The following is a 20,213-nucleotide window of genomic DNA, read 5'->3' as shown; positions in this document are numbered from 1 at the left end:
AGAAGATTTCTCAGTCTTGCCGCTGAGGTAAGCAGCAAGTAAGTCGCCCTCAACTGGATTTCCAACAAAAAAAAAAGTTAAATCTGGTTAACAGCAAATTTGTCAATACGCAATGATATCTAAACTGAGGTAATAAGTAAATTAACCCAACTGTTGAGCAGGTGTAACCAGCACGCAAACCAGCCTCCCATCCACTGACTCTGTCTACACCTCCCGCTGCATCAGCAAAACAGCCAGCATAATTAAGGACTCCATGCACCCCGGACATTCTCTCTTCCACCACCTTCCGTCAGGAAAAAGACACAAAAGTCTGAGGTCAGGTACCAACCGACTCGAGAACAGCTTCTTCATCAGACTTTTGAATGGACCTACCTTGCATTAAGTTGATCTTTCTCTACACCCTAGCTATGACTGTAACACTACATTGTGCACCCTCTCCTTTCCTTCTCTATGAACGGTATGCTTTGTCTGTATAGTGCGCAAGAAACAATACTTTTCACTGTATACTAATACATGTGACAATAATAAATCAAATCAAAAAGCAGTTGAAAATCATCAGGGACTTCACTGTCCTCCATTATCCATGAAAACATTTCTCTTAAACACTAGACCGGGATCCGCCTCGCTTAATGATTTCAAGCTTTTTTTCCTACTAATATGAGGATGAAAGCAATGCTTATGAGTACACCAAGTAACAACTCTGTTTTAAATAAGACATAGTGGCAAAAAAATATTATTTTGGGAGTAACAATATTTAAATGTTTAATCATCATTATGAACATTTTTTGAGTCAAGGGCATTTGATTGAGTGTACAGTATTCAGGTGACAAAACATAGAATTAAATTATTGGGAGGACTGGAATGTAACTGGTTATACAGTATGGGGATGAATTTTACCATCCCGCCCGCCACGGGAATCAGAGCAGGCGAGGGGCGGACCATGGAAAGGTCCATTGACCTTGGGTGGTATTTTATGGTTTCAGGATGAAAATCGCGCCCCTCCAAGGTTTCTAACGGGTGTTCACATTGTTAATATTTCTCGAAATCTGATGATGCGACAGCAACTTAATCCTGTTCCTCCATATCCTTCCTTCTCTGAGTCCCTTTTAAATGATTGCACAGTCTTTGGCTCAGCAGCCACTTGTGGTAAAATGTTGCTCGATTCGTCAACCACCACAAACACTCCATTCATTATTCACTCTCAACAATTTTCAGAGTTTCAACATTTTTCTTAGATCCCCTTAATCTTCTTGGTTCCATTTTATCGAGCTGTTGCTCTTAGCAATGACTGCTTGTTCCCCAGGGTTGCCAACCCTCCCGGAATGGCCAGGAGTGTCCTTGAATTGGCATTAGTCTCCTGGTGGCCAACGAAAGCCTTGCGGGAGATTTTAATCTGCAGCATCATGGGGAGAGGTAACAGGCGCACAAGATTGGATTTGCCAAACCCTACCTGTTCCTGATACAATTCTGATGTTCTAACCGTGGTGTTAATGTACTTAACGGGTGTTACGAAATGCTCTCACATTCCAAATACGGCCAAACCAAATGTGTGACAGAAATTCAGCATTAATCTCTTATGATGTCAAATTTAAACTTAATTTGTAATTTTGTGATCTTTTCTACACTAAAATAAAAGTAAAGTTTGTTTATTAGTCACACGTAAGGCTTACATTAACACTGCAATGAAGTTACTGTGAAATTCCCTTAGTCACCACACTCCGGCGCCTGTTCGGGTCAATGCTCCTAACCAACACGTCTTTCGGACTGTGTGAGGAAACCGGAGCGCACGGAGGAAACCCACGCAGACACAGGGAGAATGTGCAGACTCCCCACAGACAGGGACCCAAGTCGGGAATTGAACCTGGGTCCCTGGCGCTGTGAGGCAGCAGTGCTAACCACTGTGGCGCTCACTTTCACTTTCACGTTAAAGACCTATTCTTCTGTACCTTTTTGTTTTCTTTCTCTCTCCTTCTAGTCTGCTAAATTTTACATTTAGGGTATGTGTCCTGTCATTTCCCCCCCCCCCCAAGTTTTTCTTTCTCCTTTGCTCCTGCTGCTCTGATAAACTGTAAGTGTCATCTATATGTCCTTAAGATAAAACATATGCCAGGACAGCATCCTGAGGCAAGCCACTATCCACGTGTGTAAATCGGAAAAGCAGCCGTTCACCATTTACTCTTTGCTTTCTGCCTCCAGCTGATCTCTCCAATACCATCTGAGGTAGTTCTCATACCAAGTGGCAACTTATCAAACGGATCCTGAACATCTATGCATGCAACATGCATCTCTTTATATGCACTCTGATTCCATGAAGCATTAAATTAAATTACTCAAGCATGACCTATCCTATTTGTGCGTTAGTATGTATTTCTGCCTGTTTTAATATACAGGCCTTTATTTTCTTTGCAGTGTCTACTCGGGGCACCAGTCCATTCTCATCCCTCCTTCAGAACTGGAGATAAATCCTTCGCTGTGGCTCCTTGCTGTCAGTCAGTATAAGGTTCGAGACACCTTCTGCTCATACTCCGTTATGGAACTCTGCACGAAGGGGCTCGGCTCACAAACTGAATCACTCAAGGTTAATGATTTTTATTTTTATGATTGCTAATCTTCAACGCTGTGCTTTAATCTGCAGGTTTATTCAAACATTGGAGGCCTGCGTCCAATCTTGTGCACTGTTGTGGGTAATTTCTTGAAAAACAATTACTCGAGTTGGTATAATAACCTTCAAAGTGTAGAAATGTGTGTAAATTGAGTAAGCCGAGGAACAGAGTCAACCAGGTTCTTGCGTAGGTAGCAAGCTGAGAAATGAAATGACGCTGCTTTAATGTACTGACTACTTTCCAGCTGGCAGCACAGTAACGTGGAACACTTGCCCAAATCATAGCTACAGATGTTAAATTTGAGAGCAAGTGAAAACTCCACAGGCTTGATGGCTTTGCTCCTGCGAGGATAAGAACTGAGGCAGGCAGTACTAAAAATAGTGGGCAGCCAATGTGGCTTGTTAAGGGCCTTTTAAGCCAGCGGTTGCTAGTTTTAAGTAGCTGGGGGTGAGCACCCGGTGGCAGACTGCACACCAGTGTCTCAGGCAGGCCTAGAGGCCTTCCTATCTGTCTGGCTGCATTAGCAGCTTCAGGCCGCTTCATAGGGGGACTCGCCCCACCACATTCGTTCTTCCCCCCCACGCCCCCGTATTAATGGTCTGGCTACAAGGTCTTTTTTTTTTAACTTTACATTTTGATGAGGAGGAACCTCAGTTTTGTAGTTTTACTTGCATTCCATTGCATCTTAGAATAGAATCCCTACAGTGCAGAAGGAGGCCATTTGGCCCATCAAGCCTGCACCAACGACAATCCTACCCATGTTCTATCTCCATAAGCCCACGTATTTACTCTGTGAAGGGGCAATTTAGTGTGGCCAGTTAGCCTAACCTGCACATCTTGTGACTGTGGGGAGCACTGGAGCAGCCTGCGGAAACCTATGCAGACACGGGGAGAACATGCAAACTCCACACAGACAATGACCCTGAGGTCGGAATTGAACCCGGGTCCCTGGCGCTGTGAGGCAGCAATACCGATCCTTGTTTTGCTTTTCAAGCTGTAAGGCCTCTTACTGGCTCTGTAGCTTTGAGAGTCCATCCTGTGGCCATTAATTCGTGCGCCTTGGGAAAACTGCCATAGAGTTCCTTTTTCTGACGCATATTTCAGTCAGACAGGTGGATTCAGGAGCCCACAGGGAAATTCCTCCCCCTAATGTTGACGATTCCATGACCCAGAGTATGCTAGGAGGCAAGCATAATGGCCTATTCAGCTGTCCACGTGACAGGGAGTACTTAGAAGTTCTGGGCACCATCGTAGCTCTTTGTTTAACTGGAGTGAGACTGGGGGAGAGAGTCTTGGCAGGAGTGCTGAGAGTAAGCTAAGAAGTGATTTAATTATTCATTTATTCATTTAAGGGTATTCCTAGTATATTTCGCGGGCTTTTTTCAGGGTTTTGAATTGAGGAAGTGAGGTCAGCTGAAGGGGATTCTGGGAGGTTGAGTCTTAGTATAAAAGGCAGTTACTTGGGGGGTTCGCCGGGAGCATAAAAAGCCGTCTACACTATACAGCGGGCAGCGTCGGGAGCGGGCAGTGGAGTGAGTGGGTAGCAGAGTGTGCACTATAAGGGCTTTGGCTCACAGGGCTTGGGCTGAAAGGGCAAGGCAAGGCTAGTTATTTTTTACCCAACCCTATAAAGGATAAGGGCAGGTATGAGTGATCGGCCAGTTCAGTGCTTCCGATGTGGGATGTGGGAGTTCCTGCAAACACCTAGCTTCCCAGAGGTTCACATATGTACCAGGTGCGTGGAACTGCAGCTCTTGAGGGACCGTGTTAGGGAACTGGAGCTGCAGATCGCTGACCTTAGCCTAGTCAGGGAAAATGGGAGAAAAATTGACAGCAGTTATAGGCAACTATTTACACCGGAGCATCGGGAGAATGACACGTGGGTCACAGTTAGGAGGAGTAAAGGGCAGAAGGGTAAAGTACAAGGGAGGTCTCCAGAGGTGTCTCAAAATAGGAAGGGCTTGGTGACAGGTGTGAGAGGGGAGGGGAGTGGACAGTTAGAAGAGGGGTCACCTGTGGTTGTCCCACTCCAAAACAGGTACATTGTTTTAGATAGTGTGGAGGAGTGTGCCTCTCCAGGGGTAAGACACAGTGACCAGGTCACAGGCACACAGTCAGGCTCTGTGGCCCGGAAAGGGAAGAGAGGGGTTAGGAGAGCAATAGTGGTGGGGGATGCGTCAGTTAGAGGGACAGACAGGCGATTCTGTGCGGGCGAACGGGACTCCAGGATGGTAGTCTGCCTACCTGGTGCTGGGGTCACGGATGTCTCCGAGCGGATAGGAGGCATATTAAAAGGGGAAGATAAAGAAACGGATGTCATTATACACATTGGTGGAAATGACGTAGATAGGAAGAGTAGGGGGGTCCTAAGAGAGCAATTCAGGGAGTTGGGAAATAGGTTAAAAAGTAGGGTCACTAGGGTGGCCATCTCTGGGCTGCTCCCAATGCCTTGTGCCAGTGAGGCTAAGAATAGGGAGTTGGTTCAAATGAATGCCTGGCTAAAGGACTGGTCCAGGAGGGAGGGCTTTATTTTCATAGACCAAAGGGAGGTTTTCAGGAGAGGATGGCACCTGTACAAGAGGGAGGGGTCACAACTAAGTTGGAAGGGCACAAATATCCTGGCTGGGAGCTTTGCTAGTGCAGTTCGGGGGGGTTTAAACTAGTATGGCAGGGGGGTGGGGATCAAACTATTAGGTCTATAAGTGTGGTGGCTGGGGACGAGCTTGGGGCTGGGACAAGGCTGGCAAAGAAGAAGAGCACTCTGGGGGAGGACGACCTCACTGAGCCTGGGGGTCTGGAGTGCTTATACTTCAATGCAAGGAGCGTAGCAGGTAAAACAGACGAACTTGGGGCCTTAATGCGCACGAGGAATGTGGATGTGGTTGCGGTGACAGAGACTTGGTTGAAAGAGGGACAAGACTGGCAGCTGAATATTCCAGGGTACAAGTGTTTTAGGCGAGACAGAGGAGGGGCCAAAAGAGGTGGGGGAGTAGCGGTATTGGTTGGAGAGCATATTACAGCGGTGCAGAGGGAGGACAATTCGGAGGAGTCGTGTAGCGAGTCACTCTGGGTGGAGCTTAGAAACAGGAAAGGCGCAGTCACTATGTTGGGGGTGTACTACAGGCCCCCCAACAGCCCAAGGGAAGTGGAAGAATGGATATGTCAGGAGATACTGGATAGGTGCAGGAAATATAGGGTTGTTGGAGTGGGAGACTTCAATTTCCCTGGTATAGACTGGAAATCGCTGAGGGCAGGGCCTCTGGATGGGGAGGAATTTGTAAAATGTGTACAGGAGGGTTCGTTGGAACAATATGTGGACAGCCCAACTAGAGAGGGGGCTATACTGGACCTGGTACTGGGGAATGAGCCCGGTCAGGTCTTCAAAGTTTTGGTTGGGGAACATGTGGCAAATAGTGACCACAATTCTGTTAGCTTTAGGATAGTGATGGAAAAGGATGAGTGGTGTCCCAAGGGTAAGGTGTTGGATTGGGGGAAGGCTAACTTTATTGGGATCAGGCAGAAATTGGCAGCTCTTCATTGGGAGAGGCTGTTTGAGGGTAAATCCACATCTGGTATGTGGCAGTCTTTTAAGGAACGGTTGTTAGGGCTACAGGACAAGCATGTGCCTGTAAAAAAGAAGGATAGGAAGGGTAGGATTAGAGAACCGTGGATAACCAGGGAAATTGAGGGACTGGTCAAAAGGAAAAGAGAGGCGTATGTTAGGTCCAAGCAGCTAAAAACGGAGGGAGCTCTGGAAGAGTATAATGAAAGTAGGAAAATACTCAAACGGGGAATTAGAAGAGCAAAAAGGGGTCACGAAATGTTCTTGGCAGACAGGATTAAGGAGAATCCCAAGGCATTTTATTCATACGTTAGGAACAAAAGGGTTGTTAGGGAAAAAATCGGACCTCTCAGGGACAAAAGTGGGGACTTATGCTTGGAGCCCAAAGAGGTAGGGGAGATCCTAAATGAATACTTTGCGTCGGTATTCACAAAGGAGAGGGATGTGTTGACTGGGAGTGTCTCGGAGGGGAGTGTTGAACCGTTGGAGAAAATCTCCATTACAAAGGAGGAAGTGTTAGGTTTGTTAGAGAATGTAAAGACTGACAAATCCCCAGGGCCTGATGGAATCTATCCAAGGCTGCTCAGGGAGACGAGAGGTGAAATCGTTGGGCCTCTGACGCAAATCTTTGTCTCGTCACTGGACACAGGTGAGGTCCCAGAGGATTGGAGGATAGCCAATGTGGTCCCGTTATTTAAGAAGGGTAGGAAGGATAACCCGGGTAATTATAGGCCGGTGAGCTTGACGTCCGTGGTGGGGAAGTTGTTGGAGAAGATTCTTAAAGATAGGATGTATGCGCATTTAGAAAGGAATAAACTCATTAACGATAGTCAACATGGTTTTGTGAGAGGGAGGTCATGCCTCACTAACCTGGTGGTGTTTTTTGAAGAAGTGACCAAAATGGTTGACGAAGGAAGGGCCGTGGATGTTGTCTATATGGACTTTAGTAAAGCGTTTGACAAAGTCCCTCATGGTAGGCTAGTGAAAAAGGTTGGATCCCATGGGATAAAGGGGGAGGTGGCTAGATGGGTGGAGAACTGGCTTGGTCATAGAAGACAGAGGGTGGTAGTGGAAGGGTCTTTTTCCGGCTGGAGGCCTGTGACTAGTGGTGTACCGCAGGGCTCTGTATTGGGACCTCTGCTGTTTGTGATTTATATAAATGATCTGGAAGAAGGAGTAACTGGGGTGATCAGTAAGTTTGCAGACGACACAAAACTGGCAGGACTTGCAGACAGTGAGGAACATAGTCAGAGGCTACAGAAGGATATAGATAGGCTGGAAATTTGGGCAAGGAAATGGCAGATGTAGTTCAATCCTGATAAATGCGAAGTGATGCATTTTGGTGGGAATAATGTAGGGAGGAGCTACACGATAAATGGAAGAACCATAAAGGGTGTAGAGACGCAGAGGGACCTGGGTGTGCAAGTCCACAGATCTTTGAAGGTGACGTCACAGGTGGAGAAGGTGGTGAAGAAGGCATATGGCATGCTTGCCTTTATAGGACGGGGCATAGAGTATAAAAGTTGGGGTCTGATGTTGCAGATGTATAGAACGTTGGTTCGGCCGCATTTGGAATACTGCGTCCAGTTCTGGTCGCCACACTACCAGAAGGACGTGGAGGCTTTGGAGAGAGTACAGAGGAGGTTTACCAGGATGTTGCCTGGTATGGAGGGGCTTGGTTATGAGGAGAGATTGGGGAAACTGGGGTTGTTCTCCTTGGAAAGACGGAGGATGAGGGGAGACTTAATAGAGGTGTATAAAATTATGAAAGGCATGGATAGGGTGAACGGTGGGAAGCTTTTCCCCGGGTCGGTGGTGACGTTCACGAGGGGTCATAGGTTCAAGGTGAAGGGGGGGAGGTTTAACACAGATATCAGAAGGACATATTTCACACAGAGGGTCGTGGGGGCCTGGAATGTGTTGCCGGGCAAGTGGTGGAGGCGGACACACTGGGAACGTTTAAGACTTATCTAGACAGCTATATGAACGGAGTGGGAATGGAGGGATACAAAAGAGTGGTCTAGTTTGGACCAGGGAGCGGCGCGGGCTAATTGTTCCTTGTTTCTCGTTTCAAGGCTTCATTCTATGATCATCTTGCTGGTGCCAGTACAGAGCGAGACTGCGGATAGTTGGGAACCTGTCTCGGGGGCAGGGAATTCATATGGTGTTCGTGGAAGTGGAAATGACTAGGGTTGGGAAGCATTTTCCGATCAGGGCCATTGTGATCTCCTGGACTCGTTTCGATTGCCTCAGGGGGTCGGAGAGGAATTTCCCAGATTTTTTTTTTCCCCATATTGGCCCTGGGGTTTTTCACTCTGGGTTTTCGCCTCTCCCTGGAGATCACATGGTCTGGAATGGGGGGGTGGGGGTGAGTTAATAGGTTGTAATGAACAAAGCATCGTAGCTGTGAGGGACAGCTCGGTGGATAGGATATTGGTATGTAGATAGGCTGGAAAATTGGGCGGGGATCCTGGATTCAGGATTCAATCCTGGACCGGGGAGCGGCGCGGGCTTGGAGGGCCGAAGGGCCTGTTCCTGTGCTGTTTTGTTCTTTGTTCTTTGTAGCCTAGATGCCTACTTTTTAGAGCAGCCTCACTTTATCTTGGGTGATCTTTTTAGAGCAGCCTCACTTGGGTGTGCCCCTCCCCCTCACATCATCTTTCCGGTGGGGGGGAGGGGAGCTACAAGTCCAGGCACAAGAGTCAAACCTGAGAAAAGCTTGGATTATATGGCGGATGCGCAAGCTACTGAAAATTCACAATGGTCAGTTACAGAAGATTCCATATTTTTCCTCTAGTGGAGTTGAAACCCTGTGAATGCAGAGCTAACTTTATGTATGACTGTTTCCATTTAGTGTGGAAGTTTGTTGATTTATTTTTTTTGGCCAAAGGGCTATAAATGCTCTTTAAATCTCTGACCGTATTGTAGTTCTATCAAAAAGAAGATTCACCATTACAACTTGTTTTGAATTTTAATTGGCTACACTTGCTTAAATGGTAAATCATAATAAGCGGTATGGTGGCACAGTGGTTAGTGCTGCTGCCTCACAGCTCCAGGGACCCACGTTCAATTCCGGCCTATCCATTTTCTCCACATATCTGCATGGGTTTCCTCCAGGTGTTCCAGGTTCCTCCCACAGTCCAAAGATGTGCAGGTTAGGTTGATTGGCCATGCTAAATTGCCCCTTAGTGTCCCAAGATGTGCAGGTTAGATGGATTAGCCATGGGGAAATGTGTGGGGTTACAGGGATAGGGTGGGGCTGAGGGCCTGGGTAAGATACTTTGTCAGAGAGTCGATGCAGACTGGGGTCCATTGGCCTCTACACTGTAGGGAATCTCTGAGACAATTTGCGGAAGGAAAGTGGAGAACAGATTTAAAGTACTTTATTGGACAATACAGAATGAGAAGGCTAAAAGAAAAGGCCAATTATTTAATCTTTCCAAACCCCTGACAATGTTGGACTTCGCAATTTCTTCACTTGCTGTCTTTTGGAATGGTTTTTTAAAAAAAAGTCAAAACTCGCACCAAATTATTCATTATTATTTTAAATATATAAATTTGACAGGAGTATTTATGGTAAAATTTACTGCGAATAAAATTTTCCAACCATGATCAGAGTAAATTTCTGTCTGAGCTTCCGATAACTTTGCTATGTATCATTTTTACCCATAGACTAAGCACAGGCCATCCTGGAAACTTCTGTGCCCTGCTGGGATGTTGTTCAATTTGTAGGTGGAGATGCCGGCGTTGGACTGGGGTAAACACAGTAAGAGTTTTAACAGTCTTTAACTTGGTGTTAAAACTCTTACTGTGTTCAGTTTGTAGCCATTGTGGTGCATTAAGGATGGACAATAAATGTTGACCTTGACTAATGATGTCCATATCCAATGAACACACAAAAAAAATAAATTCCCACTGATGGAGGGCAGGAGAATGTTGGGATGGCTGCAACTTCTGGGCCCCATTTAGAGGGTAACAGTTATGTATTTAATTAAATTGTCTACGGCCGTGCTACTTGGATGAGCAAAATTGCCAAATTCCGCAGAATACCAATAAACACTTGTGACCAATACTTCACCCTGGCCTTTAACATTTTCCCACAGTTAATAGTTTTAGTTTTGAGTGATCTTTTGCCAATTTGTTGTGTCTTCTGCCTTTAGACGAGGGGATTGGATCTATCTCGTGTACGAACCTGTGTTGTTGTTGCGGAAGAGCGCCCTCGAATAGCACTCACCCAATCGTTTTCTAAGCTATTTAAGGACCTGAACCTTAACCCAAGAGCAGTTAGTACGTCGTTTGGTTGCAGAGTGAACCTTGCTATTTGCCTTCAGGTAGGAATCTGCACACTCACAGCTGTGAATATATTTGTCTTTATTACGGTTATTACGGTTGTAACTTCACTGTAAAAATGACGGGCTCCTTTCTCCGTCTGTAACTAATTGGCTGGTCTTATAGACCTTTTCAGTTTTGGTTTGTTTCATATTTGTTTTTCTCTGTGATATACAGCAATTGCATGCATTATGCTTGAAAGTGCAATTTTTAAAAAGCATGAAATTTACACAGTTGTATATTCATGATTTCATAGCCCTACCGCAGCCTCTCCCTGGCCTTTTCATTTGATGCAGATGTCACAGTTTGTACATATTTGCTGGAAGGGTGCTGGCAGAACCATTTTACATTGTATTGAAGACAGATAGGTTAACACGTTGGATCTGTATAATGGGAAAAAAGAACCATAGATTCAATGTCAATGGGGAACTCTCCTGTTTACAGCCTACAGATATTTAAAAATGTTTCTCGTTGTTTGTCTGAAGCTGTTTAGATACAGTTAAAGATCAGAGTCCTCAGTGCCTTTGCGACGCATCAGTAGAAGCAGCAACTTGTGCAAAGGACAGAAATTCTACGACTTCTTAATGGGCTGTGATGACCAAATCAATTTTATTGAAATAGAAAATTAATCTAGGGATAAAAGCAAATTACTGCGGATGCTGGAATCTGAAACCAAAAGAGAAAATGCTGGAAAAATCTCAGCAGGTCTGGCAGCATCTGTAAGGGGAGAAAAGAGTTTCGAGTCCAAATGACCCTTTGTCAAAGCTAATTTGTGCGAAATTAATCTAGGGTCCGGTTAGAAAACTCTCTTGTTTTAGTGGAACTAGTTTCACTCCAAGTATGGCAGCAAAAAGGACATAATTTTGTCATGGCAGGGGTGTGAATTTGCTGCATTGCCTTCAAATTTGAATCTGACATGCACTGTAATTGTTCAAAAGTGCATTATTAACCAACAAATGGTCATCAATTGGTGCCAATCATAGACTACACGGAATTGTTCCACATATGGGAAAATTATTTGTGTGAAACATGGATCATAAGTTGGGAGCTTCATGCAAATCAGGTTAAAGGAAATTGGAATTTAGTGCTGTTTTGACATCACTGTTGGAACATGGCAAGCTGGTTTCCTGAGGTGATATTATGCATGCAAAAATCATTGCTCAACAGCCCTTCGAGACACAGCGAGAGATTTCACTCAATGACGAAATTTCCTTTCTGCACCGTGTAAATCTATTTACAAATGTAGCTCTATTTATAACTGTTGTGTTTACAATTCTGTTGCTCAGAGCAGACAGCATAAATCTGCTCTGTCTGTTAGCAAATTAAAATAAACTAATTATTCTTGTAGTGCCATTTTCATTTGCCTATTGCAGCCCTTTCCTAAGGGGGCTGGATGGCATGAGGTTACTTCAACAGCATTATAATTAAACAGTTTGTTCGGTCAATTATCTTCAGTTCCTCCCAATGACGGGATTTTTATCAGCTTTTGTACTGGCCCTGATTTTGCAGTTAGCAACAACTGAATAGCACTTGCCATTCATTGCACCTACACTTGCACACAGACCTTAGGCTGAATTATACAATGCTCACTATTTCCAGTTGGCCGTGGATAGTCTTTAAAAAGAATTATGTATTCTTTCATGGAATACGGGCATCACTGGCTAGGCCGGCATTTATTCCCATCTCCCAACTACTTTGGAGTAGGTGTTGGTGAGCTACTGCCTTGAACCGCTGCAGTCCATGTGGTATAGGTACACCCACAGTGCTGTTCAGGAGGGAATGCCAGGATTTTCACCCAGTGACTGCGAAGGCACAACAATATATTTCCAAGTCAGGCTGGTGAGTGACCTGGAGGGGAACTTGCAGGTGGTGGTGTTCCGAGGTATCTGGTGTCCATGTCCTTCTAGATGGTGGTGGTTGAGAGTTTGGAAGGTGCTGCCGAAGGAGCCTTGGTGAATTCCTGCAGTGTATCTTGAAGGGATGCACACTGAAACCACCATCAGTGGTGGAGGGATTGAATATTTAAGGTGGTGGATAAGGTGCCATCAAGCGGACTGCTTTGTCCTGGATGGCGTCAAACTTCTTGAGTGTTGTAAGAGCTGCAAGTGTAGAATATTCCATCACACTCCTGACTTGTGCTTTGTAGATTGTGGACAGACTTGGGGGAATAGTTACTCACCACATAATTCCCAACCTCTGACCTGCTTTTATAGCCATGATGTGGAGATGCCGGCGTTGGACTGGGGTAAACACAGTAAGAAGTTTAACAACACCAGGCTAAAGTCCAACAGGTTTATTTGGTAGCAAAAGCCACAAGCTTTCGGAGCCTTAAGCCCCTTCCTCAGGTGAGTGGGAATTCTGTTCACAAACAGGGCATATACAGACACAAACTCAATTTACAGAATAATGGTTGGAATGCGAATACTTACAGCTAATCAAGTCTTTAAGATACAAACAATGTGAGTCTCACTGGCTGTCCTGTCTGGAGACAATACACATCTCTTTAGCCTGTCTTGATGCTCTCTCCACTCACATTGTTTGTATCTTAAAGACTTGATTAGCTGTAAGTATTCGCATTCCAACCATTATTCTGTAAATTGAGTTTGTGTCTGTATATGCCCTGTTTGTGAACAGAATTCCCACTCACCTGAGGAAGGGGCTTAAGGCTCCGAAAGCTTGTGTGGCTTTTGCTACCAAATAAACGTGTTGGATTTTAACCTGGTGTTGTTAAACTTCTTACTCTGCTCTCATAGCCACAGTATTTATATGGCTGGTCCAATTCAGTTCCTGGTCAATTATAGCCCCCAGGATATTTGTAGTGGAGATTCAATGATGATAACTCAATTGAATGCTGTTGGATAGTTTAATGCTGGATATGGTCAGTGCCTGGCATTTGTGGACATGAATGTTACTTGCAATTTGTCAGTCCAAGCCTGAACATTGATGTATATGGTCATGGACTGCTTCAGTTCTGTGGAGTCACGAATGGTGGAGCACATTGTGCAATCATAGGCGGACAGCCCCACTTCTGACCTCATGATGGCTGAATATCATAAGCTGAGTGGCTCTGGCAGAACCCAAACTGAGTGGCAGTGAGCAGGTTTTCGCTGAGTAAATGCTGCTTGATACCACTTGCAAAAACAAAGAGGTGGTGGGATATCTGTCTTCTGGATCTAAGTTCTGCCTCAGAGAGCTGCCAGCTCTCCAGTACTTCAGGACAGAGGTGTGTGGTGCTAGATCCAGAGTTTGGCTTTTTGTTTGAGAGTCTTACCACGTGCAAAGCTGGCAGGCCCTGACAGGGGGAGCTGGTTTGGGGGGGGCTAGGCGGGGCAAGGGGAGCATGAGTTTGACAGACCAAGAAGGGAGGGAAGCCTGGAGGGAATAAAACCATGGTGGGGTGGCCTCACTGGACACAGGGGCCTGTTAAGGAGGGTCCTCTTGCCCACCACCAACCTGAATGGTGAAACCCGCTGGTCTTGGCACTTGGCATGGACCTCTCCCACTGCTGATTAAATCCTGGTGTGGATGGGCAGGTGGTCGGCAGGCTGCACTCTGGATTTAACAAGCTGTCTGCCTTCAAACCCATTGGCAGTTGGAGAAAATAGCACCCTCTGTGGGGGATTTGGGACCTGTTGAAAACCAGGCAAGCAACACCTTTACCACACAGATGGAAGAATCCTCACTTTGGCATGCAGTGTCTGAATCAGAACATGCAAGTTAGCATAGTTAATTCAACACCAAACCATGTACAGAAAGCAAAATAGAGATTAAAATGAATTAGATTAAGAAACTCAACACCAGGTTAAAGTCAAACAGGTTTACTTGGAATCGCGAGCTTTCGGAGCGCTGCTCCTTCATCAGGTGAGACTGTTGTGAGACTTCTTACTGTGCCCACCCCAGTCCAATGCAAGCATCTTCGCATCATAGATTAAGAAAGGGAGTGGTAGATAAAAGAAACAAGGAAAAGTTTTTGTTTTAAAATTCACTTTTAAACCTTTAAAAGAAGTTGAAGGAATGAGACTCCACAATTAGAAAGTTAATTTTCAGTGATTGCAAGGTTGGTAATTAAGACTTATCACATCATTAAAAATGCATTTACACTGCAATGGACAAGCCCTAATGTTTTCTAATTTGTTAGTGGATGTTTATCATGTATTTGTATCTGCATCTCTCAGCAAAATACTGGTACAGTGAAGGTTTTGGCTGAGCAGTGTAACCCGAATAGCAATATTCCGATTTCCATGGTTGACAAGCACAGACGCTAGAGGTTGCTGTCTGATTTACTGCTTCATAATAGTGAGTGCTCACAACCTCAGTTAATTTCTAACATAAAGTCCGGTCAAATATTTCCTTTTAGCGAATTACAGCACAATGCCAGCCATGTGCTACAAAGCTGTTTTCAAGACCTGATTTCAAACGATATGAGCGCATTTAGATCAATAAAACTGATTATGTCTACAACTCGCTTTCACAAAGCTAAAATCAATCCAAGTCTTAAAAAAAGAACCAGACAAGACATAAAAGCCTACAAGGTGGTGAGAATTTATATTCTGGAACTAAAAAAAGAATAAAATTATGTTGTTTGATAGCTGCTCCCTGTTCAAGCAAGCCATGTGATTTTAATAAACGACTTGTATAGACACACGTAGAATTGTAAGTCTATGCCAATTGTTCCCTAAACAAAACATCTTTTTTTCAAGCAGGGAATGGCTATCAAACAATCGTTTTATCTTTTTTGAGTTTCTGAATACAGATCCTTACACTCTTATATGGTTTTACGTCTTGCCTGGTATTTTTTAGACTTGGTTGATTTTTGCTTTGCAAGAGCAAAATGTGTAATGTCTCTTCCACCTTCTGGATTTTATCTCGAGAACATTATCTTTCAGTGCTGTGGAGATGCCGGCGTTGGACTGGGATAGGCACAGTAGGAAGTCTCTCAACACCAGGTTAAAGTCCAACGTCTTTATTTGGAATCACGAGCTTTCAGAGTACTGCTCCTTCGATGAAGGAGATATTGAGAGACTTCCTACTTATCTTTCAGTGTACCTCTTCGAGTTTAGGTATTCATAGATATAAGAATTTATTTGGGATTTTGTGATATTTAATCTAACTTAACGTTATACCTTCAGAGAATCATGGACAAGGGTTAAAATATTTATTCTGGATGTAGCCTTAGTGGATGGTCTGCCGTAGCCTAGGTTTTGCAGTGGTACTGACAGCGAAATTGTGTCAGCCTTCCCCATCTTGACTCCACTGAACCTGATGGGAGCTTCTGGATTGTGCACAAGCGGAAAGAGATGCGGAAAGAGTTTGCACATTCTCCTCGTGTCTGCGTGGGTTTCCTCCGGGTGCTCCGGTTTCCTCCCACATTCCAAAGATGTGCGGGTTAGGTTGATTGGCCATGCTTAAATTGCCCACTAGTGTCCCGAGATGTGTAGGTTAGAGAAAATAGTGGGTAAAATATGTAGGGATATGGGGGTAGGGCCGGGTGGGATTGTGGTCGGTGCAGACTCGATGGGCCGAATGGTCTCTTTCTGTACTGTAGGATTTCTATGATTTCTATGTCGAAATCCAGAAGTTACTTTTGGTGATTCAATTTTCCACCTTGCAAGATGCTGTTGACACCCCTCAGACTCTCTATCAATCAGTGAATTGATGAGAACTAAAACTTTTATGATGGTCTCGCTATGAAAACCTTGAAAAAGTTACCCATTGTTGGACAAGGTAGTAGCAGAGCTTTTAACAATGTACGACTTTCATCATTACTTCTAAACAACCTCAATGACCCTGAAAAGCTAATTTAATATTTCTGGAATGTCAAATTTCTCCATTGTAATAAATAATGAAATGTTTGAAGTTTGTTTATATTGATATTTCAGCTTCAATCAAAATCCAGTCGCAATGACTTATTTAGCTGCCTGAAATGTTACATTAAAAAGGGAGATTGAAGTGCTTTCAGCTTCCTGGTTTGCTGTCTGGGGAAATACTTCAATATGATTGGTTGCTTACCCAGCCTGCTGACATCTCTGCTGCTGCCCACCTGATTTGATGCCAGGTTAAAGCTGCCATTGGGGAAAGGGAAGTCCTCAGTTTCCTTGGAGATCAGCGCAAATGCTGTTGCTTCGCCACTGACCACAGAGCCCAGTTTAGCAGTGATACAGAAGAGTGATTAAGATGATTATTTAGCATAGAGTGAAAATATTCCATGGATTCGTTGCAGCAAAGGCAACCTTGGTGGGGCTTGCTTTGCAACATAAGCTGTGCCAATTCCTTTCAATTATTTCTCGACAAATTGAGTAAACTTGGAAGTTATTTAATTTTCTGTTCAGGAAGGTAATTAAAAATGTGTATATTCTGTGCAAAAGCAACTTTATTTAATCATGTTTGCACAATGTTGGGTGAAGTTGTCCCGTCAACCTGAGTAATTGTAAGATCAATTACTAAGATGTTGGGGATAACATTTGTATTTGATATTGTATTAGCATAGCTCATGCCCTTACTTTTTTTATAAAGCTACTGAGATAAAGTGCTTCAATGTAATTGAATTCATAGCCAAAGTGAGTGTTTACTTCTGTGCCTTTGTGCTTTTATATAGGGTAAAGGAAGACGAGCTGAACCACAAAATAAGTACAGTGCATCTGGCACAATATTAGCTTAATCAGGAGGCCAGCTGATACCTTGCACATCTTGAGTAATTAAGAATAGTAGTGTTTATAACTTAGCTTCTGACTAAGTTTTTGTGACGGAGATAAATAATGCAGATCTTCCAATTTTCACTATTTGGAAAGTGGATGAGAGACTGTTGAAGTGAAATTATGGTGGAACACAATTCAATATTATATAGAGAAAAGTAAAGGAGAATGTAGTAAGTATATCTTTAACTCTTCACCACCCTCCATAAATTCTGCTACTGACGGAGAAAGGAATAGAAGGGCATTTTGATAGGGTGAGACGAAGTAAGTGGAGGAGGCTTATGAGGAGCATAAAGACTGGCATGAACCAATTGGGTCAACTGGCCTGCCTCTGCTGTATTGTCTGTGTGCTGCTGCTTTATATGTAATATGCATCACTGCAAGTTGTTATCCCTTCCCTACCCTCTATTCTTCCAGCCACACTTCAGCTGATTGCATCATATTCCCGAATTTAGTCTGATTCCCTCTTTCACAGACGGAAAATCTCCCTGTGCCAAGCTGCCCAGTTCCTTATTTTCTCTCGTTGCTGGAGTGTATCACAGGGTTTTGTTAATAGTCTGGATGCATCACTGTGTGCCATCATTCCTTGTCTCTTCCAATGTAGCTCATTATCTCTTGATGACTACTTTGCCCTTTGATACTGATGCAAAAGCAAAATGCTGGGGATGTTGGAAATCTGCAATACAAACAGAAAATGCTGCAAAAATCAGTTTGGGTGAGCGGTCTTAGGCCTTAAAGATTAATTCTGTTCCTCTCACCACAGGTGCTGCCAGACCTGTTGAGTTTTGAAGCATGTTCTGTTTTTATTACTCTTTGACAGCTTTTACCCTTGTTTTATACCCTTGCTGGGTATATATTCTCAGCTGCCTTACTCTTACATGCCCCCTGTTTCCTCAAGTCTTTAGCATGTCTATGAGCAAGAGAAAGTAGCCTTTCTGGCTTTGTTGATATAGGTAAATGCTGATTCAAGACAAAGTTATTGTTGTGTGTAACATAACATTGACATGAAACAGGAGAAGGAGGAGGCCATTCGGTCCTTTGGTCCTGCTCCACCATTCAATAAGATAACTGATCTGATTATGGCCTCGAATCCACATTCCTGCTATCCCCCATAACCCCAGACTCCATTGTAGATGAAAAATCTGCCTAACTCAGCCTTGAATATATTCAATGACCCCCACCCTCCACAACTCTCTGGGAAGAGAATGAGAGAAGATATTTCTCCAAATCTCTGTCTTAAAATAGGAGACATCTTATTGTGAATCTGTGCTGCCTGGTTCTAGCTTCTCCCAGCAGGAGAGCAATCCTCTCAACATGTACTCTGTCAAGTCCCCTCAGTTCTTAGATGTTTCAGTCAGATCACCTCTCATTTTTCTCAACTCCAGTGAGTATAGGTCCAACCTGCCAATCATTCCTCATAAGACAATCCCTTCACCACAGGATTCAACTTGGTGAACCTTCTCTGAACTGTGTCCAATGCAAGTACATCCCTCCTTAACTGAGGGGAACAAAACTGTTCGCAATACTCTACTGCAGTCTCACTTGGGCGGCACGGTAGCACAGTGTTTAGCACTGCTGCCTCACAGCACCAGGGACCTGGGTTCAATTCCAGCCTCAGGTCACTGTGTGGAGTCTGCACATTCCCCCGTGCCTGCGTGGGTTTCCTCTGCGTGCTCTAGTTTCCTCCCACAGTCCAAAGATGTGTGGGTTAGATTGATTGACCATGTTAAATTGATCCTAGTGTCAGGGGATTAACAGGGTAAATATGTGAGGCTATGGGGATAGGGTCTCGGTGGGATTGTGGTCAGTGCAGACTCGATGGGCTGAATGGCCGCTTTCTGCACTGTAGGAATCCTATGGATAATGCCCTGTACAGTTGAAAAGTAGTCAGGCTGAGGATTGGGAACATTTTGGAATTCAGCAAAGGAGGACCTGGACCAAGAAACTGTTAATGAAAGAGAAAATGGAATATGAAAGTAAACTAGTGAGAAGCATAAAAATGAACCATATAAGCTTCGATATGTATGTTAAGTATTCCAAAGACTATGGGCCCTATCAACATTCCAGTAAAAGTACTGAAGACTTGAGCTCCAGAACTAGCTGCCCCCCTTGCCAAGCTGTTCCATTACAGCAACAACAGTGCAGTCAGCCCAGCAATGTGGAACATTTCCCGAGTGTATTCTGTCCACAAAAAGCAGGACAAACCCAACACTCACCCAAGTGTCAAGCAATGACCATCACCAACAGAAGACAGATCAAACCATTGCTTCTTGTCATGCAGTAGCATTGCCAATGCTGAGTCCCCACTATCAACATTCTGGGGATTGCCATTGACCAGAATCATAGAATCCCTGTTGTGCAGAAGGAGGCCATTCGGCCCATCAAGTCTGCACTGACCACAATCCCACCCAGACCCTATTCCTGTAACCCCACATATTTACCCTGCTAATCCCCCTGACACTAGGGTTCAGAAACTGAACTGGACTAGCCATATAAACGGTAAGAAGTCTCACAACACCAGGTTAAAGTCCAACAGATTTATTTGGTAGCAAATACCATAAGCTTTCGGAGCACTGCTCCTTCGTCAGATGGAGTGGAAATGTGCTCTCAAACAGTGTAAACAGACAAAATCAAGTTGCAGAATACTGATTAGAATGCGAATCCTACAACCAGCCAGGTCTTAAAGGTACAGACAATGTGGGTGGAGGGAACATTAAACACAGGTTAAAGAAATGTGTGTTGTCTCCAGACAGAACAGCTAGTGAGATTCTACAAGCCCAGGAGGCAAGCTGTGGGGGTTACTGATAATGTGACATAATGTCACATTATCAGTAACCCCCACAGTAAACGCCGGCATCTCCACATCATAGCCATATAAACACAGTGGTCACAAGAGCCGGTCAGATGTTAGGAATCCTGCAGCGCTCAAGTCAAATCTGCCTCCTCAAAGCCTGTCCACCTACAAGGCACAAGTCAGGAGTGTGATGGAATACTCTCCATTTGCCTGGATGAGTGCAGCTCCAACCT

General features: G+C 44.4%; 1 protein-coding gene across 1 annotated transcript in view; it reads left to right on the top strand.

Annotated features, from left to right (window-relative positions):
- The window catches only part of LOC144506541 (disco-interacting protein 2 homolog C-like), a 581,001-nt gene that overhangs the window by 504,255 nt on the left and 56,533 nt on the right, over nt 1-20,213 (top strand). The window contains exons 31-32 of the mRNA XM_078232798.1: nt 2,410-2,578; nt 10,326-10,496. Of these exons, the coding sequence (XP_078088924.1) occupies nt 2,410-2,578; nt 10,326-10,496 (340 nt within the window). The remainder of the gene's footprint in view (nt 1-2,409; nt 2,579-10,325; nt 10,497-20,213) is intronic.

This window comes from Mustelus asterias, chromosome 2, assembly GCF_964213995.1.
Source record: "Mustelus asterias chromosome 2, sMusAst1.hap1.1, whole genome shotgun sequence".
Lineage (NCBI taxonomy): Eukaryota > Metazoa > Chordata > Chondrichthyes > Carcharhiniformes > Triakidae > Mustelus > Mustelus asterias.
This window is presented reverse-complemented; position numbering and strand designations above follow the sequence as displayed.